This window comes from Antechinus flavipes, chromosome 4, assembly GCF_016432865.1.
Source record: "Antechinus flavipes isolate AdamAnt ecotype Samford, QLD, Australia chromosome 4, AdamAnt_v2, whole genome shotgun sequence".
In the NCBI taxonomy this organism is placed as follows: Eukaryota; Metazoa; Chordata; class Mammalia; order Dasyuromorphia; family Dasyuridae; genus Antechinus; species Antechinus flavipes.
This window is the reverse complement of record NC_067401.1, coordinates 185,676,683-185,697,265: the sequence shown is the minus strand read 5'-3', so window position 1 is coordinate 185,697,265 and position 20,583 is coordinate 185,676,683. Positions and strand designations below refer to the sequence as shown.

General features: G+C 45.2%; 2 protein-coding genes across 4 annotated transcripts; one reads left to right on the top strand and one right to left on the bottom strand.

The window, feature by feature from the left end:
* Nucleotides 1-12,465: 12,465 nt before the first annotated feature.
* Nucleotides 12,466-17,159, top strand: EIF5A (eukaryotic translation initiation factor 5A). Of its 3 annotated transcripts, none has more exons than XM_051995857.1 (6): nucleotides 12,466-12,578; nucleotides 14,644-14,829; nucleotides 15,827-15,931; nucleotides 16,079-16,210; nucleotides 16,310-16,383; nucleotides 16,491-17,159. In XM_051995857.1, the coding sequence occupies exons 2-5, from the start codon at nucleotides 14,665-14,667 to the stop codon at nucleotides 16,370-16,372; spliced, it is 465 nt and encodes a 154-aa protein (XP_051851817.1). In that variant the 5' UTR covers nucleotides 12,466-12,578; nucleotides 14,644-14,664; the 3' UTR covers nucleotides 16,373-16,383; nucleotides 16,491-17,159. The 3 variants fall into 3 exon arrangements, with proteins under 3 accessions (XP_051851817.1, XP_051851818.1, XP_051851816.1); XM_051995858.1 differs by having other exon boundaries at nucleotides 12,476-12,593; nucleotides 16,310-16,387; XM_051995856.1 differs by having other exon boundaries at nucleotides 12,477-12,593.
* A 161-nt stretch (nucleotides 17,160-17,320) lies between these two features.
* Nucleotides 17,321-20,348, bottom strand: GPS2 (G protein pathway suppressor 2). The gene is made up of 11 exons (XM_051995855.1): nucleotides 20,233-20,348; nucleotides 19,604-19,789; nucleotides 19,119-19,228; nucleotides 18,894-19,006; nucleotides 18,619-18,698; nucleotides 18,434-18,516; nucleotides 18,055-18,205; nucleotides 17,881-17,970; nucleotides 17,715-17,794; nucleotides 17,539-17,634; nucleotides 17,321-17,457 (listed from the first exon to the last, which is right to left on the bottom strand). Exons 2-11 carry the CDS (start codon nucleotides 19,695-19,697, stop codon nucleotides 17,374-17,376), a joined length of 981 nt encoding a protein of 326 aa, XP_051851815.1. The 5' UTR covers nucleotides 19,698-19,789; nucleotides 20,233-20,348; the 3' UTR covers nucleotides 17,321-17,373.
* Nucleotides 20,349-20,583: the final 235 nt, after the last annotated feature.

Genomic DNA, 20,583 nt, shown 5'->3' with positions numbered 1-20,583 from the left:
CTCTATGATTCTATTCAGGGCCCTGATAACATTCCTCTGGACTGGGGACCTGATCAGGCCAAGGCTTTTTAAACCCTGAAAGCCAAACTGACCTCTGCCCCTGCCCTTGCCCTCCCTGACTTACAGAAACCTTTCACTCTGTAGATGGATGAGAGGTGGGCAGGCTTTGGGAGTCCTTAGCCAGCCTCTAGGCCCTGATCCCAGGCCTGTGGCTTATTTCTCAAAGAAGCTGGACTCGGTTTCCCTAGGATGGCCTTGCTGTCTCAGAGCAGTGGCTGCCACAGAATTGTGGAAGCCTCCAAACTGACCTTGGGTCAGCCATTAGAGGTTTTAACCCTCCCCCCCTCCCCCCCCCCCCAGTCCAGAGCATTCTAGAAGCCAAAAGGCATCAGTGGCTCTTGAGTAGGAGGAAGCTCATTGGTACCAGGCCCTCCTGCGAGATACCCCTGACCTGACTCTCCGAGTCTGTCACACTTTAAATGCTGCCACTCTTCTCCCCGACGTCTCTCAGCCAGGAGAGATTGCCCACAATGGCGAGGAAGTTATAGATTCTGCTACTCCAGCAGATCCGACATAAGGGACACCCGCCTTGAGAACCCAGATGGGGAGTGGGTCACAGATGCTTTCTTGGGAATGGGGAGAGAAAAGCGGGTTATTCAGTGGTGTCTCTTCATAGCCCCCTGGAGCTAACCCGTTACCTCCTGGGACTTCTGCTCAGAAGGCGGAGCTCACAGCCCTGACCAGAGCTTTAGGACTGGGGAAGGGGATGAGAGGCAACATCTACACTGACTCCAAATGGGCTTTTCATTTCTCACATGCTCACGGAGCTATTTGGAAAGAAAGGGGCTTGTTCACAGCGAAAAACTGTCCCACTAAACATGCGGGAGGAACTCAGCATCCATTGCAAGCTGTCGGTGAGCCCAGAGAGGTCTCAGTCATGTTCTGTAAAGGGCACCAGAAGGGAGATGCACTTCAGGCCCGAGGAAACAGGCTGCAGATTCAGCTGCTGAAGCTGCTGCCCTTTCCCCACTGACTGTAGCCCCTTTAATTCCCCGCTGCCTGAGTCTTTTGTTCCCTCCTGTAGCTCCCAGGATAAAGCTCTTGTGGAGGAAAGCGGGTGCACCCTTTCTCCCTCCGGTTGGTTTCAGATGCCTCAGACACCTCTTAGTCCCAGAGGCAAGACATGGACACCGATCTCTGGTCTGCACTGGCCCTGGGAGAAATGCTCCCCATTCCTTGGGGAAGCGCGTTTTCAAGGGCCACAAGCTGGGAGAACGGTCGGACAGCTCTGCCCGGCCTGCCCAGTCTGTGCCCAGGGAACCCGAGGGAGCCATGAAGCCTCCCCCCCTCCTGAAGCCAGTCCCGAGGAGAGGCCGGACCCTGGGGAGGATGGGAACCAGACGTCACTAAGATGCCCCCTGTGGAGGTTTCCAGCTGCTTCTGGTGTTTGCTGACACAGTCCCTGACTGGGGGGAAGCTTTCCCTTCCAGGACTGAGAAGCCCAGGAGGTATCTAAGGGCTCGCTGCAGGTGATCATGGCGGGCTTTGGCCTTCCTCACTCTTTACAGGTGATAACGGCCGGCCTTCATTTCTCAGGTAACCCAAGGGGCCGCCAAGGCCCTTAACCCCCCGGTCCTCAGGCCCTGGGGAAAGGGAAGAAAATAAACCACATGCTCAAACGAGTCCTCGCTAAACTGTGCTTAGAGACTAGTGAGGACTGGAGGAAGAATCTCCCATTAGGACTTCTTACCGTTAGAATTGTCCCTCAGGAGACCATCAAGCTGAGTCCTTTTGAACTCCTGTATGGTCAGCCTTTCCTAACTACTGACATTCTTGTTGACCCAGAACAAAATCTGGTCACTCAGTTTGCCACACAGCTTGGTGCAATCCCAAAGGCCCTTTCTGAATATGCAAATGAGCATCTCCCTAAACCTACAGGTGCCCATGCTCAGGTTGACTCCTCTATAAATCCTGGAAGCATCAGGGTTCCCCCCTAGGTGTAAAATGGAAAGGCCCATCACAAGGTCCTTCTGACCACTCAAATATCAATTAAACTGGAAGGGTCCCCCAGCTGAACTCATATCTCTAAAATTAAAAATGCTGCTTCTGTTACCTCTCCTTCAGATACACCAGTGTATTCCTGTGAGCCTGTAGAGGACCTGAAGTTTCTCTTCCACAAGACTCCTGGAAAAACCCTGGAGAAAGAAAGCTCTCACTCTAATCTCCTTCCCTCCTCATTATGAGGACTCTACTCCTGCTGCTCTCTCCCCAGCTTTCCTGGTCTTACTCTGTGGGCCCTCACCAACAGAGTGACAACTTCCTGGTCTGACTAGGAAACTCTGGGAGGAATGGGGGCATCCAGGATTGCTAGTGTGTGCCATCACCACTCCCAGGGTGACCTACAGATACTGCCTAATGCATTCTTTGCAAAGGTCCCATTCCCATGTGTCACCATCTCCTCCTTAGATGTCACCCTTTTGTACTAGGGGGGGCTCCTCTGACCCCCCTATCCCCTGCTTCCTGGCTGGGAAAGATCTCATATCTATACTTCACCACACCACAGAGACAGTGGTTGTCACTGTTTCCCATAATGGCCATCCCTGATGTGGGGCCACTGACCTGTACCACCAAAACTGCAGGTGCCAGTGAGTGTGATCTCTCTCAGGCCTGCCACAATTTCACTTCAGCAACTTGCACTAGCTATACAGGTGGGTCACAAGCTAGGTGCACTTATGATTATGCACCTCCCCAAAGGGTCATTACCCATTCTGGGATTATCCTGGCAAACTCACAATACTTCTACATCACCTTCTTTGAAGCTGCTTCATAACCTCCTAAAAACAACATCTGATTGATAGGATGCTATGGGACTACAATCATCAATAGGGACAAGCAACCAGGAGACGGCTACAGAAACTGACCTCAGATACCATCTGTGCACCTAAGGGATACACCTTTCTCTGTAAAGTCCTTCATTCCACCTCAATGTTTCTAAGGGGCCTGTTAGGGAAATGCCTCTGATTGGGACCCTCCCCACCTGTAATTCTCTCCACTTGCTGCTTAATACTTTTAAAAAACTAAGGTCCTGCTCCTTAGGCTACTTAAGTACCCCTTTCACTGTATATAATGCCAGCACCTCATCCCACTCCTTCAAGGAGACAAACTCAGGGATTTGGGGAAAATGTTCTATTGTACTTACAGAAGGGCACTTCCATGCTAGTGCCCTGGGTGCTGTGTGGGAAAAGGTGAAGAACTTACAGATTAAGTGCATATTGATCAGAGACTGTTAGCTAAAGTAGATCAAGCCTATAGGCCCCAGTTTCCGGCTTCTCCAGAGTCATGTGATTTTAGATAAGGCCTGGACTACATTCTATTGTCCAATGTGGCTGAAGAAGCTGTACATCACCTTGTCTACTACATTCCACTGACCAACTAGGAGAACAGTAGATTTATGTGACCAATCACAACATATCGAGGGTGGAATTTTGGAGGTTCTTTGTCTGAAATGTATAAAAGCTATAAGCATTTTCAAGGCTCTGGCCCTATTCTGCTGTGAAATTTTGCTCGCAGACCAGGATGGGGTCCACTTCTCGAGATTCTAATAAATAATTCTGCTTTCTATGAGTGATCTCTGTAGTAGTCAAATTGGGTAGGTCTTTTTGTCCCAAACAATGGGGTACTTAGAACATGAAAATGTTCTCTCCAACCTAACCCAGCTGGCCAACAAAACCACGTATTTTCTCCAGGAGATTCAAGAATCCCTAGATTCTCTTGCCAACGTGGTTTTAAATAACCATATGGCCTTAGATTATCTCCTTGCTTCTAGTGGAGGTGTCTGCACCCTGGTCAATACCTCTTGCTGTATATATATTAACAATTCTAGGGAGGTCCAGCTTCAACCAATTGAAATGAGCAATTTCCCTCATGGGTACCTCCATCTTAAGTGATTTGGGCATACCAGGTAAATATCTATTTGATATCTTAAGATGGGTCACTGCTTATGAGGAGGCCCTCATCTGAGGCATTAGATTCCAGTTAGGAGGGGGAAGGAAATAGGCAGACACAAGCAGAGGAGAAAACTATACACAGTAGGAATAAAGGACATAAGATGCAAGAGGCTGCAAGAGTTGTTCAGTCATTATTTAGTTGGGTCAGACCCTTTATGACTCCATTTGGGGTTTTCTTGACAAAGATACTGCAGTGTTTTGCTATTTCCTTCTCCTGCTCATTTTACAATGAAGAAATTGAGGCAAACTATTAAGTGACTTGCCTGGGATTTGAAGTCAGGAAGATGAGCCCAGCACTTTGTATCCACTGCACCAACTAGCTGCCAGTTACAAAAATAGCTGCTTAAAGAATCAGAAATACAGAAATTAAGGAGCTAATCAGAATCCACAAGGGATTCCCCTGCTACTTGAGGAGGCTGAGGCTGGTAGATCAGGAATTCTGAGCTGCAGTAGGCCAAGCCATTTGGGTGTTTTGCTCTATCTTGTTCTAATCCCTTGTTTCTAGAGAACTCATTTCCATGTGTAAACAAGGAGAATGATAAAATCAGCTTGCATAATCAGTCAGAGTGAGTGAAAGAAAGAGCTTTATAATCTTAAAAAGCTGGGTAAGCCATTTGAAACTTCTTCCTTGTCGTACCTTACTACTATGGCCTCTGAAGAAGCAGCACTGGCACCTGGAATTTGATGTATATAATTTGATTCTGTGACATGTGAACTCTATGGGATGCTTTAATTGTACATTGTGAGGAATCTGAGGTATAGCAGTGCCTCATATTGACTTGGGTGCTGACTTCCCTAAGCTTCCAGAGAGGCTCCAGAGATGTGTGATTATGTCAATCAATCAGTAAGGGAATCCAACATCGACCAACAACCAAGCAGTCCAAACAGAGTTTTTCTCTAGTACATACTGTTAAGTAAAATTGCTTCCACAGAGGCTGCAAGATCCTCACAGTTTGTCAATACCAAGATGGCACCACCACAACTGCACAATGATACAAGATGGAGTTCCAGATTAAATCTTTGCCAGTTGGATTAAGAATTTAGCTAGGTACCATTCTTTTGAAAAATGGAATGTTGATCTAGCCTCCATCCCATATGACCTTCTCTCTCAGCTACATTCAAAAGACATAGCTGTGCATCATATTATATCCACATAGAACATAATGAAAATGTGAGGGATGTAGAAGACCCTTATCCAAAATGACTACTCAGAGATCACTCAGTAGAGGGCAGAAAAGTTGTTTATTGAAAATCTCTGGAGGATGAGTCATCCTATCACAAGATAAGAAAGAGAAAGCTCGCAGTAGGAGGGCTAAAGAAGTAGTAAAAATACATAGCTTTTATACAAGAAATTATATCACAAGTAAGAGAGTTTGAAAAGGGGAGAGGGAGGCATCTAATTGGTTGTTGCTATTTGGGGAGATTGGAATGGAAGGTTTCTGTTTCCCTGAAATCTCCTGATTTCTAGGAAACAGAAAATCAGGCCTTCAGGCTTAATCAAGCAGACAGTGGTCCAGTTAATAGACTAAATATCAATAAATGTCAAATACCAATAAATGTCATCAGCTCAGGTTAAGTAAATATGTTTCTAGCTGGTCAAGGCTCATATCGGAGTAGATATGAGCCTGCACATATTATACAGGTCATAGGGGAGACACAGAAATAATAAAATACAGAAAAAGAATTCATTCATTCCTGTAAGTTCTTCACCTTATCTATTCCCCACAAAAACAAGAAAAATGTTTTTTAAAAGTTACTAATTCTTACATGGACCCCTCTGCTTCCCACTTAACCTCTCAGTTCTTCAGGTGAAACCGGAGAATTCCCAAATTTTCCTCATTCACAATTAATATAAATAAGGAAATAAGGGGAAGAGATAGCTATTTAGAAGGAAAGGCAGAAAAGTACTGGAATGGGGATAGGTTAACCATCTAGAATTCAACAATTTACTGTGCTTTTTAATAAATGACAGTCTCAGGTTCTTGGGATTTTCTCTTCTCCTCTCATGCTAAACTCTTATCTTTTCGCCACGATTACAAATCACTTTAATAATACACAATACTACTCTTTCTCCCTGAGTATTAGTCACCAAAGAGAGGGTTGGGTCATGGCGATGTGGTTTGGCGCAGGGCAGAGAGTTGTGGGAACCTCTTCTGGTCATCGCAGGTCCTGCGTAAAATAATTTTACAAACCGAAAAGTTAGATTGGCAAAAAGTTTATTAGTACTGAGAAGTTGGCCTTTGCTGGAAGGCTGACTTCCTTAGTGCAGAGGAGTCCTGGCACTAAGATAAAGAGGGATTAACGCTGAGAAGAGGGAGTCTCTTCACAGTGGGCAAAGGGTCCTCGAAGGCAGCTATGCCATGGAGAGAGAGAGGTTCCTTGGCATGGCATGTCCTGCAAGGGGTGAGTTTAAGGAAACCTCTTAGATGGGTTGCTTTTAGTGGGGGGGGGGGGGAGAGGGGGGGCTGGGACAGCCTGAGCTGATCAGACCAGGATTTCTCCACTGAAAGAGAATTTAGAATTTCAAAAGGATCAATGTGAGTTGATTTGCCCTTGAATAGTGTTGCTTCTCTCATCCTGGGAGGATGATCCTCTTTCTCTCTGCTCCTTGGAGCAGATCTCTCATATCAAAAAGGTGACACAATTTAATTTTAAGGGGAACACAGTTTCAATAAAGGGAACAGTTTCAGAGTGATAATATATATATATATATGTATATATATATATATATATTTTTTTTTTTTTTTCAGAGTGATCTTAAAGGGAACAAAGCTTCAGAAAAGGAAGTTTCCCTCCCACTTCAATGGCAGCATTCAACTGAAGCTACCCACAAGTCCCAAAAAGTTAGCTGTTAAATCCCACGATAAAGAAAATGCCATAATACAATTAATTGTTCTTGTCCTTCTCTGACTGATTCTAATATGTATCCTGATTTGCACCTTTTTTCATTAGACTTTAAGGCTCTTGAGAGTCAGAAAAGGGGAAATGGATCCATTCCCCACTCACCCCCATTATCTGAGAAGCCTCCCAATTTCAAAGACAAAAGTCTCTCTCATCAACACCTGCTTTTTTTCTTCCTAGAACCTAGCAATGTGTGCTTTGCATATAAGAAGCGAGTGCCATCTCAAAAAAAATGTAAATTAAAGATAAAGAGATAAAAATATACATAGTTATAATTTGGATTTAGGCACTGTTTTAAAATTGGGCTGTTTATTTTAGGTAAAATACAATCTTAGAGTGCCTGATTGAAGCTAGCCAGAAGGAAGGAAGGTTGGGGCTTTATATTAGTGGCAGAAGCTAGCTTGGACTAGCTTTTTTGTTTTGTTTTGTTTTAAAGCAGAAGATTCCAAATTCACTTACAAGGAAACCTTGGCAGAGCATCAAAGCCTTCATTTTTGTCTGACCTCTATTTAGCCATACTCCCGTGTGAGATGGTCAGGTGCAAGACACCCTTCCCAATCCAATTAACTAATCAGAGACATCATTGGGTACAAAAAGAAAACATTTATTTAATCCCTGCAGGGAGAGAACCAGACATACATACGGAAGATTTCCCGGGCTCCCGCCATGTGCTCCTGGAACTTGACCAGCTTCCGGCTTGTCCAGGGTTTAAAAGCAAAAGACTGGAGCCTTCTCATTGGATAGACTAACAGGATGTAACCATCCTTGACCAATGATCACTAATGCTGGCTGCCTCCCACAGGTTATGTCACTTCCTGCAACTTCCTGTATCTCAGGTTCAAAGTTCATTCCTCCAGAGAGTAAATGACCTCCCCAAGGTCTCATTCTGGGAACATGTGACTCAATACTAAGAAATATTTCATCCAATCAGTCCCATTCATTCCCAACACATCAATAAAACTTGGTACTTCTCTGTTTTTGGTTTGTTGAGTTGCTTTAAATACCAACTTATAATCATGGACCATCTCACCAGTACCAGACCAGGCATCAGAACTATATAAGAAATGATCACTGAATCCCATGAGAGCAATGGGACAATGGTGGATGAACTAAAACTCCAGAGAGCTCTTGACACTCCAGAATTTACTCATTACTTTTTAATTACAACCATCCAATCCAGTCACTGCAATTCTGTATCACTATGAAACTTGTTTAGTCCTGTCCACTTCTTTATGATCCTATAGATCTTGCCAATTGTTATCCATGGGGTTTTCTTGGCCCACATACTGAAATTGCTCGCCATCTCCTTTTTCAATGTATTAAGGCAAACAGAGGTTAAGTTATTTGCTCAGGGTCATACAATTAGTAAGCATCTGAAGTTTGACTTCCAACCCAAACCCTTTGTCCACTGTGACATCTAATTGCCCCATGAAACTAACTCCTTAAAATACTTGAATAGTCTGTTACTTGAAACTGCAATAAAAAAAACTGAAGAAAAAAGAGCTTTCACTCACATATCTTTTGAAAATAAATTGCTTTCCTCACAACACTGTCAAGTTGACCCAGTGCCAACTAGCTGCCTTTGATTAATTGAAGTATATGCTAAGAGCAAAGGTGTAGGCTGTTTGTATATTTAGAAGGATAAATCTAGTGTCATTTTATTAATTAACCAGTGAAGGGGTGCAATACATAATTTGTCCACCAGATAGCACTATACTTCATCTACCAGCCAGTGATTTGTCAAAGTCTTATTGACCTAGGGACAGAAGGTCCCCTTTCAGTGTTAGCTGTTCACTTTGCCAAACCACGTGGGTCCAAACAGCTGGGTAAGAAAGAAATTCTTGCCACTTGGAATGTCTGAAAGAAGAGAGAGGAGAAGGAATTTATAACAAAAATTGCCTCTCCTCCTTTTTAAAATTGTTTTCTTTTTTTTCTGGCTATACATGTACATTAATTTTTTAAAAACACATTTCTTTATGAATCACGTTGGGAGAGAAAAATCAGAATGAAGGAAAAACCACGACAGAAAAAAAAAAGAAAAAAGAAAAAAATGGACATAGTATATATTGATTTATATTCAACCTCCAAAATTACCTTTTTTTTTTTTTAAATTAAAGCTTTTTAGTTTCAAAACATGCATGGATAATTTTTCAACACTGACCCTTGCAAAACCTTGTGTACCAAATTTTTCCCTCCTTTCCCCCATCCTTCCCCTAAATTTGCCTTTTCTTAAGTAGATTTTTAAGTTTGTTTTAAACATTTTTGTTTTCTACTGCATTTCTCCCTCTATCTCCTTACAGAGAGCTCTCTTTTTTGAATAAAGTTGTGAATAAAAGTTGTGAAAAGCTGAATTTAACAGAGACTTTGCTCAACTGTTACCATTTCCTGTTCTATACTTGTCCTCATGGTTTGCCTTAGCTTCAGCACTCTGAGGTTGCTCATCAACAGAGGAACTAAGGACACCCCCCACACACACACATACACACCTATATACCTCACCCCAACTTTCTCATACTTCAATTCCATCCCCAACTCAAATCCTGAGGAACGATTCCAATTTTTGGTTTATTCTAAGGCGTCCTCTCCAGCAAAGGATAGGAGGAAAAAAAGAGTACCCAGAGTAATAAATATGAGTCAGCATTTGGAAAAAGGAATGTTAAGCAATGATTACCATTATTTGAAGAGCTTGAGAATCATTGAGAAGTGACATTTGAAAACAGATGTTTTTAAGACTTTACCTGCACTGATTATACATCAACCCTGACTAGAATCTTTTCGTCTGCTATTATGTCTGTCTCCTTTCCTTTCCTTTAGACTAGTCTTTGTCTACTGTTATTGCAGCTCCAACTGCTCCAGGACTGACTACCCAGTTTGGGTACTTGGAAAGAGGAAGGCGCCTGTTGCCTTTAAAATCTCACACCTATGCCAAAAGTCAAAGGAAAGAATACATAAATGGGAGTCAGCCGTATCCCAGCCTAAATTCATCTAAGACAAAGCTTCTTAAACTGGGGTTATGGAGTCATGTAATTGAATGTGGGGGTTATGAAATTATGATTTATTACCAGTAAATATTTGATTTGTATGCATGTTATATAAAAACTCAATATACCTGGGATGGAGAAAAATTTCTCAGGCAAAAAGGGGTCATGAGTGAAAAAAGTTTAAGAAGCCCTGGTCTAGCAGGCCCATGAACTCAGGAATTTGAAGGAAATGGTGGAAATGTTATCTCCTAACCTGACCCACTGCAGAGCCAAGAAAATCACCCTGATAATTCAAGACTGTCAGAGAAAAGAGGTCTGAGATTTGTATGTACCAATATAGGATGGAGTGAACTGAACCAGAACAATATCTCAAAGACCAACAGCTTTGAAAGATTTAAAAACTCTTGATTTCCCCTTTATATACACAAGTTTTGAACCAACAGTCAAATCTAAAAACTTTTTGTCATCATACAGTATGAAGTTCATTACTCATCATAACCGACATTCGGAGATTATTTAAGCCTCCTTGAAGTGTTAAAGTGCAAAGAGACTATACCTCTGATGTGTCTCTAGAAGATTTATCCCAAGTTTCCATGACCTGAATGCCAAATGAGCATGCTCTAAAAGGTAGAGAAAAGAGGGCTATATTAAACAACACCTCACACCCAGAGTCTTTCACTTTTGCAAAGAAGGGAGAGGTATCTTTTTAAATTAATTTTTTTCTCTATAAAAACCTCCCTTTCCTTCTCTTCTCTTCTGATCACAATTGGAAAAAAGAGAAAAATCAAGATATTTATAACAAAAATACATAAAAAAGCTAACACATTCCTTCATTGGTTTTGTCCAGAAAAAAGGTCTCAATCTGTACCATAAGTCCATTTAAATAACCTGTCAGGAAGTGGATATCACTTTTAATCATTAGTCCTCTTGAATTATGGCTGGTCAGAATTCTTAAATCTTTTAAAGGTGTTTTGTCTTCACAGTAGTGTTATTGTATAAATTGTTCTCCGAGTTCTGCTTATTCACTCCTTTTCAGTTCATACAAGTATCTCCAGGTTTTTTAGAAAACATTTAATTTATTAATATTTGATAATCATTTCTTAAAGCACAATAATAGTATTCTAGCACACTCATATACCATAAGTTTCCATTATTTTCCCAATTGATGGGCAGAGAGGTATCTTCTCTTGTGTTTTCTTTGGGGCCAAGCTTGATCTTTGCAATTCTACAAGAGTCAAGTTTTGTTACTCTTTCCATTTACATTGCGTTACTCCTTGGGTATGGTTTTCTTGGTGCTACTTATTTCAATTTGCATCAGTTCATGTATCTGTACCTGCTTATATTGTTTATTGTAGCACAAAATATTATATCCACGTGCCAAAATTTTTGGTCCAAGTGATGGGTGACATTTCTTTTGCTACTACTAGAGTATTGTTATGAATACTTTGATGTATATACCAGCCTTTCCTTTTTGTCACCGAGATAAGTGTTTTACAGAAGTTCTGGCTCAAAGAGCCATATTAGTCACTTTTGCATAATTCCAGATTACTTTCCAAAGTACTTGTGCCAATTTACAATTCAGCTATTTATCTTATGTAAAGAAACTTTTTTCCAAAATCACCAGGCCTAGTTTCACAAAGCAGAATGCATAGTTTGCTCACACTCGTGCATTTTAATCTATTTACACATTTATGTTAGTGAAACAGCCTTCATAGTTACCATAGAAACTATTTAAGGTTTTTGAAACAAGATAGCCTGAAGCAATTTCACTCTAGCTTCCAAAGTTAACAGTTGGGCTGGTTGGGGGGAACAAGTTGGATTAGGGAAGCAGAGAAGAGGGGATTCCGCCGTGCACACGCGCACTGAAAACTCAAGACGAGACTGAAAACGACTACACACTGTAAGCAAGTCTGCCCAGGGGGCTACTCGGTTTAGCCAGGGGTGCAGGGCGATAGGGGTGGAGAGATACGTTGCGGGTTGATTTAAGCACATGCGCAATAACAGCAGTTCCGAAGCTTGGGTGGGGCGTTCTCTACAGGCTACTGGAGCTAGAGTGGAAAAGTCTTTTCAACATAAAAGTTTACTGGCGACGTCGACAGAGGAAGGAGAGGACGGCCTAACACGCATGCGCCTTGAAGGCGCGGACTTCCCTTACGAGGGTGTGGCGAGAATGAAGCTCACTGCGCAAGCGCAGAGGCTACCTGGTTGGAAGAGAGCGTTTGAGAGAAGGGGAGGCGGGGGGGGGGGCGGGAGGGAGAAAACGCGCCTGCGCATTGTTTGAGGCTTGGGAGTACTGGACGACTTCGGAGGAACAAAATGCGCAAGCGCATTATTCTATAGACGGGTGGGTGGAAGGGGGAGGAGCGGGGTGTGAACCGGTGCGCCTGCGTAGTGCGGGGGTGGAGTACGGAGGGGGTGGGGGGAAAAGAAGCAGAGAGCGCTTGCGCGGCTGTCAGACGGCTGCTTGGTTGGTCAGTGGGGAGCCAGCGCCTGCGCACTAGGACCCGTGTGCAGCAGCAGCGGCGGCGGCGGCGGCGGCGGTAGCGGCGGCGGCAGCGGCGGCAGCAGCGGCGGCGGCGGCGGCGGCGGCGGCAGCGGCGGCGGCGGCGGCGGCAGCAGCAGCAGTAGCAGTAGTAGTAAGCTTGGCGGTAGTGGTTGAGCTTGCGGTGGACGGACGGGGGTCCAGTCGGTACGTTCGCACGAGGTGAGGGCGGGTAGTGTGCGCGTGCGCAAATGCCCCAGTTGGGAAGGCTGTGGAGGGAATGGAATGGAGTGGAACGGAGGGGCCGGCGGACAGGCGGGGGAGGGGAAGTGCAAGCGGTCGCCTCGTGGAGCCCGAGCTTGGGAGGTTTGGGGTGAGAGCGCGAAGGAAAGGGCGGGAGCGCGCGCTCACCCTGCGGGTCTGGCGCGTGGTGCGGCGGTTACAGTCCGGGCGGGTGACGTTGGCGCGACGCAGGGTTAAGGGGGGTGTTGGGGGAAGGTTGAACGGCGAGCGCGGGGCCGCCACGCTGGAGAACCTGAAGCAGAAGACCACGAGGGGACCGGAGATTGGTTTCATCTCGCGGGATGGGGAGGGATTGAGACCACGTGGGTGAGTCGGGAGGGGGGAGGAGGAGAGAATGAGCCACGCGGGACCGTTGGGCTTGGGATTGGGACTTGGGGAGGGATTTGGGGTCGCCTCACGCACACACGTGAGCTGGGGAAAGATTGAGTCGGGGGTTGGGCACGTGAGGGCCGTGGTGGGGCACGCGGGAGAGAAGGCATAGGAGAGCTAAGAGACTTGGGGGAGGGGCTTCTGGGGTACAGGAAGTTGGATTTGTGGGGGGGGCGTTGGGGGAAATCCCTCGGTTTCCCTCTGCTGGAGAAGGTGGCTTTGATTGGGAGGGAGGGGAACTGTAAAACCACATGGCCTAGGTTAGGTCTTGAGGGAGGGGGCAAGAAATCCAAGACCGGAGAGGGACCCCATGGAGGTGGCTAGAACTCTGCCACATCGTGGGTTTGAGACCTCTGCCAAAGGGGTGAGGGGCCCTGGGTAGGGAGAGGCACCAAAGGAAGGGCAAGGGAGAAAGTGGGCCATTTTCCTATCTCCCAAAATCCTGAGTTGAGGGTCCAGAGGATAAGCAAAGAAGAGGAGGGAACATTTAAAGGGGGAGGTATATGAGACAAAATTAAGGGGGCTAAATTGTCGATCTGGGGTTGATTTCAACATTAGTGTTTAAAGTAGATTGGACAGGCCCCTGTTCACATATGTTAACTCTGCCACTTAGGCTTCATACCTATCATTATATAATCAATACTAGTTATTACCTATCTATCCCCTTTTTTTGGAGTGAGGGATTTGAGAAGGTAGGAAGCATAAAGAGAACTATTTCAGTGATGATCAGGAAAGGAGTGGTGGTGACTTTATTACTTAAGCCCTGGCAAACTTAATCTGTGTTTGCACTATGTAAAGGGGAAATGGGGCAGAAAAATATCTTATTTAAAAGATTTTGGGCTAGTACTTGGAAACCTCTGTTGAATTCTCAAACCATGACATAGAATTTCCAGATGGCCATTGTTTTTCTAATATAGCCATCCTTTTCTAAATCAGGGACTTTTGCCTCCATGCTAAATGTTTAAATTTATACTCCGTGAAACTTTTTTTTACTACCACGACTAGATTAGCCCTTTGGTTGGATTTATAACCCAAACTTAGCCCATGTGCTGCTTGGGCCTAAGTAAGGCCTGTTATAGTGCAGCTGCATACTGGGAAAAGTGGGAGGGTTCGTGGGGGGGGGGGGAAGGCCTGATATTTGGGTTTTCTGAGGGAACTGTAGCTGGTTGCTTGTCAGAGAGTGAGTGGACCTTTTTCCTTTTTTCCTTTACCCAGAGAAAATCTGGTAGATTAGGTTTGGGTGGCTGGGAATCTCCCTGGCTAAAGTGCCTTGAGCATTCTTGTACCACTGGTAGGTGTAGGGGAGTGTGTGACAACTGTGGGTGGAGCCCTAAACTCTTGAGTCTCCACCCAGTCCCCTAGCATTAGCCCAACTCCACCCAGTTGCTCAGAGCTCTTTAACTAATTATAGCCCTGACTCCCTTTGGGGGAGGGGGGGAGGGTGACACATGGGGGAAAGGGAAATAGGTTTTTATAAGACTCTTCCTATCAGTAATATGACAAATCTCCCAAATTCACAGAAAGAGGTAGGGTATCATTAGGGGAATAGACATAGGAAACCTAAAGAACTCTTAATAACACTCTTATTTCTCTTTCTCAGTTGGAATAGAAGTCTCTCAAAATGGCAGATGACCTGGACTTCGAGACGGGGGATGCAGGGGCATCAGCTACCTTTCCCATGCAATGCTCTGCCTTGCGCAAAAATGGCTTTGTGGTGCTCAAAGGCCGGCCTTGTAAGATAGTTGAAATGTCCACCTCCAAGACTGGAAAGCATGGCCATGCCAAGGTCAGAAACTCTACCTCTTTTTGTCTTTTGCTTCCAGCCTGCTTATATCTTTTAGCCTGCTTTGTTTTTACCAAACCTGTGTTCTTTGCCAGAAAGCCTTCAACCTTGCCATTCTGATTTACTAGCTAATCAGTACTTCTTTACCTCAGTATTTTGCCTTTCTATTCCTCCATCTTAAACTTCCCATTCTTTTTATCTCTTTCAATTTCTGAATACCTCTTGAGAGTCTTCTTTCCACCATTTGGCTTCATTCAGTAACCTCTTTCTACCTTATTGATGGGAAGTTCCTGGCTTTCTCTTATTTCCTGTTTTCCCCACCCTTCAAACCCTTTTTACATTCTTCTCTTTCTACTTGAGTAGCTTAGCTTTTTCTTATTCTTAGATGTAATCTTCTCTTTGTATGATGCATCGAAAGAGCTAAAGGAACACTTTAATATATACTGAAATTCCAGGTTTTGTCTGTTTACTTGTTGGTCTTAATCTTTTTGTTTCTTAAAAGCTTCTCTGACTTTTCCTCAATATCATTCTTCTTACCTAAAGCCTAATAATTTCTCTTAAAGCAATTTTTCCATTTCTTGCCCAGGTTTCTTCTTTTCTTCCTATTCCTTTAATTACTTCAGACATAGCCTGTTTAATAGGCACTTCAGCCTTTTACTTAGTAATCATTTCTCCTGTCCTTGGAGGTTGGAAACTTTGCAGTTTCCCATATTCCTAGAAACACATTCTTTCCCAAGTGTCCCGGTCTCTTGACTATTATCCTTAAGTTTTGGGCTCTTACCTCTTTCCATTTAATAACTAATGCTTTTCTTTCTGCCTCTTTTCTTTCTTGGGACCATTAATTCTCATTGACATGAATCACCTGACTCATTTGGGGGAAGAAGGGAAAGAATCTGTACTATCTTAATATTCTACTTGATAAACGTGTGTGTGTGTGTATGTACACACACACACACACACACACATACATATATATATATATATATATATACACATCCAGGTTCATCTGGTTGGTATCGATATCTTTACTGGGAAGAAATATGAAGATATCTGCCCTTCAACCCACAACATGGATGTGCCCAATATCAAGAGAAATGATTTCCAGGTATTTGAAAAGGGGTTGAACAAGAACATCCAAGTTGTGGGGAAGTAAGGAGATGTGGAAGAAATTCATGGCTGAGTAAGGGATGGGATTCATGATAGAAAGGGAAAGAATTGTTTGCATTACCCATCCCTTACTCTTTGTCCTTAGCTAATTGGGATTCAGGATGGCTACCTGTCACTGCTTCAGGACAGTGGGGAGGTGAGGGAGGACCTTCGTTTACCTGAGGGTGACCTTGGCAAGGAGATTGAGCAGAAGTATGATTGTGGAGAAGAGATCCTGGTAAGTCCTAATCTCCATGTCCTACCTTCAATTTTCATTTCATCCTTCATACCTTCACTTATGGTAAGAAATTTAGACCTTGATCTCCTTTTCCTACAGATAACAGTGCTGTCAGCCATGACAGAGGAAGCAGCTGTTGCAATCAAGGCCATGGCAAAGTAACTGGCCCCCAGGTGGGTAAGAACACTTTTCTTTGCCTGTGGGTTACTCCCACTCCCAAGTCCGTTGCTTCGTTTCTGTGTTGCTAGTTGTATTAATTTTTTTTTCTTTCCATATTCAGGATGGTGGCGGCTGCAGCAGCAGCAGCATCAATCTGCTCCTGAAGAGGCCTTCCCTCTCCTCCCCAGCCTGGTCAGGCTTTGGCCCCGCCCTGGCTGGACGCCTACTCTATTTCTTTGATGTTTTATTTTGGGTTTTTTCTCTCAGTCCGGGGAGCTCCTCCCACCCCCTCCCCTTTAGGTCCAGCCCTATCTCCCCCAACCCCTTGGACAAGATGGGGGCAGGGCCTTGATAAAACTGCCCCCTTCTTTCCCCCACCTCACACTACAGCCCTGGTGGGGGAGAGGGGATGGGGGCTCCTTGAGATTTAGTTTTTTTTTTTTTTTTTTTTAATCAATCTGGAAGCAGAAAGCTGTGGATTCTGGATTCTGGCAAAAATCCTCTGCCCCATCTCCTATCTTCCTGTCTGGCCCCCTGGTTCCCTATACCTCACCTAGCACCACTCCCTCCTCCAACAGGGGACCAGACTATCCCCCCTCTCCCACTCTGCCTGTGTCTTTCCCCAAATCTCTTTAGTGGGAGAAGAGACAGGAGTGGGGAGGGGCTCTGTTCCCCTCCTCAGGCATCCAGGAGGGCCTCTAGCACCCATGGGCCCCACTCCTCCTTGCGGTTTTCTCCCTGACACATTTGTTAAAAATCAAACCTGAATAAAACTACAAGTTTAATATGACTTCTCGTTTCATATACTTTTTTTGAATCCCAGAAGGAGAGGATTCAGAAATGGTCCAGCGTTTATAAATTGGCTGTTTTCATAGGGGAGAAACATTAGGGTTCCATACCAGTGGGCTGAGAGACTTAAAGGAATTCAGACAGCAGGAAACAAGGCACTGATGACAATATACATAACTTTTATTAGTTGGAGATGGACATTACCCTGAATCAAGTCACTTGTGATAAAAACGCTGGTTCTGGCTGTGCTGAATAAAAGGGAGTCGGGGACCTGATTGGCTGGTAGCTGCAAAGCTTGACTGTGGGGAACAAAGTAGGAAAGTATTAAGTGTCAGTAACCCCATTTTCAAAATTCTTTTGAGTACCACTTGAGTTCTCACCTTTCCTGATGGTTGCATCTGTACAGGAAGTTGGGGTGTGGCTAAGAGCCCAGGAGTTGGGTGCAGAGCTTGGGGATGCATGGGACGAAGAGAAGACTGTAACATACAATAATATGTCAAGCACTCCGGGATTATTAAACTTCATATAAAACTACCCCCAAGAGTAGGATTCTCACCGAATCAGAGAAGCCAGACTGCTGATTAGCATGTTCCAGCTGTTTCTGAAGAGACAGAGCATTGCCAGGTTGCAGGAACCCTAGGATAAAAGGGGGACAATCTCAGTGACAATTAGTGAATACAGAGAAAAGAGATATGGGAGCCAGGGTAAAAGAATGCACATACCTGTTTGTGTTGGCTGATAATGGCCATGTACTGCGTAGGACTGTGGCTGTGGTTGTGACAGGTACTGAACAGCAGGAAAAGCTGAAGGGGCTGAGGGGAGGTGATTAGACACAGATAAGAGCATGCAAATTTTTACAACCTTTTCTTTCTTAGTTGTATCCCTTTTGGTCTTACCTCTGAGCTGTTGGCTGGGACTATAGCCTGGCTGGGTAGGTCCATAGTGAGGTGGGGGCTGGGCTGCCCCATAGGCCCCTCCAGGGCTACCCTGGAATTGCCCGTGTTCTGAGGTTCCTGCAAAAGCTGTTGACCCCACAAAATGACGGGTCTGGAAAAGATTGAAAGATTAAATGATCTTGAGATGATAGCTGGCAATCAAGCTTGCAAAGCAATTTCCATATTTTAAAGAGGTAAGATAAGGGAATCCAAGCAAGTCCTGGTTCTGGTTACCTCTAAAGCATCTTTAAACTTTTTCAAAGCTACAATTTATGATTAGATTCTTACCTTCAAAACAGCATAATGTTGGGATTGATGTTGGGTGTTTCTGTCCACTTACCGTGAGCACTTGGGGTCCAAACATCTGCTTGGCCCTATCAGCAGACATGAGAGTTCCTGGTCTGCTGTGTCCTCCAGGGCTTCCTGTGAAGTGTGTGGGGTTCTGAAGGCTGCAGGCTCTCAGGACTCAAAACTTTCCACGATCTTTTCCCTACCTGTACCCACCCTCCCTGTCCACTTCAATACCTTGCATGCTGAGAAGATGTGTCCCTGTGTGCACAGCCAGACCCTGTTGATATGCTGCAGATGTAAGCGTTGTCAAGTCACTGAAAGGGAAGATTATAGATTTAAAACTGGAAGGAAACTCATCAGAAGGTCACAGAAGATGAAACGGGAATCCAAAGAAATTAAAAGAAAGTAAATTTTAAAAACTAAGATAAGATTAATACAGGTGGCACAGTTAAGATAAGAACCTGAGTTCATACTTCCTTAGTGTATGCCTTGTCCCTCCATGTCCCCACCTTTGCTCCTTACGGCGCCTTTTCTCCTCCTCGTGTAAAACTTTCTTGAGCTGTAGAAAGAGCTGGTGCTTCTCCTCTTGTAGGGCCAGGAGCTTCTCTTGCAGTTTAAGGATCTGAGAAGAACACAGACAGTGAAAGAAAGTCTGCCAGAATGGGGGGGGGGGGGGGGGGGGGAGGGCAGGATGAAGAACAAGAGGGTGTGTATGAGTGTGTAAATCTGTTTACCTGTTCTTTGGTCTCTTCCAGTGACATCCTTTCTTCCATTTCCTTTTTCTTCCTCCTCTCCTGTTCCTCCTTCATTTTCTGTTCCATCATCTTGTCCACCTCCTCTTCCTCTGGGGAAGGGGCATGGGATTAAAACCTTAAAGCTAAAAGGGATCTCAGACATCAACCCCCTCATTTTAAAATAGGCTTAGATAGAGAAGGTGACTCCACAATTCAAGAGGCACTGAGAACTTGAAACAGCTCATACTGGAAAGAGGCAGGAAGGTTAGTTTCCAAATCTGGCTTCGGACACTTCCTGGACAACTCAATAACCTGTATGTCTCAGTTTCCTTAACTATGAAGTGGGGATTCCTTTTAAGAATGCTTTATAGGAACTATTCCTCCCTTACCCACCGACATAACTAGAGAACAGATCGCTTAGCATGCAGGACTACAATGTGCTGCTGCTCCTTTGGAGTCCTGAGCTAGCCAGCACCTTCACTCACCCTGTCTCTTCCTCTCCCGTTCCATCATTATATGTCGATGCAATGCCCTAGCCATGGCATTAGAGAGCTTGGGGCGTTCCAGCAAGGCCGGCATGGTGACCGGCAGGGTGCTGTCACACAGACTGGGGTGTAGATCCTGATACTTGGTCACTGACAATCCAGTCCCCGAAATGAATCTGCAGAAATCTGGTTCGTTGGGGAATAAGCATTATCACAGAGATGTAAAGGGGCACCCACTCTTCGGAAGGGCGGATCTGAGGGCCCTCCCCACCAGCCGGAAGAAACGAGGTGGGAAAACCAGGTTTCATCGCGATCCGACAGCCAGGCAAGAGGGAGGGAGCATAGACCCCAGACACCCCCACTACATCCCAGACCCGGACTCCCAAGGTTGAGGGTGGGGCCCGAGAGAGAGCATCTGGGCTACACCGCTGGGGCATGTGGGCAGGTCACGTGCCTCTCCCGTCAGGAGCCCCGCCACTCCCTCGAGTCCATCACCTACTCTAGCCAACGGGGTTGGGGTCGAGTGCCACCCTGGGCTCCCCAGCCTCCCCCACTTATCCAGCGGCTACCAGTAATGACCATGCTTTGCGCAGGCGCGACCAGGGTCCGAAAGTCTTTAGAATACCTACCTCTTCTTCCTTCTCACTTCAGCCCTCCTACAGGCCTCATGGACTTCATCATTTCCTGATTCATTCGCAAGTACTTCCGGGGGCACTGATGAGCGACCGCCGAGCGTTGTACGCTGCCTGAGGTGGGAGGGGGGAGGGGCGGAAGCAAGGTTTGGCAAACTACAGCGACTGCGCGTGATTCAGAGCTTGGCGCAACCAAACTACGTAGCTTGGCCTACGTGTAGGACACGTAGGGGGCGGTGGAGTGGAGAAAAGGCTCCAAAGCGAATGGGATATTTTAAATGGGAGTGCCTCTCTTCCAGCTGGTGACCTTCCCTCCTGTACCTCCTCTTCGGTCGGGATGGGGAAAAT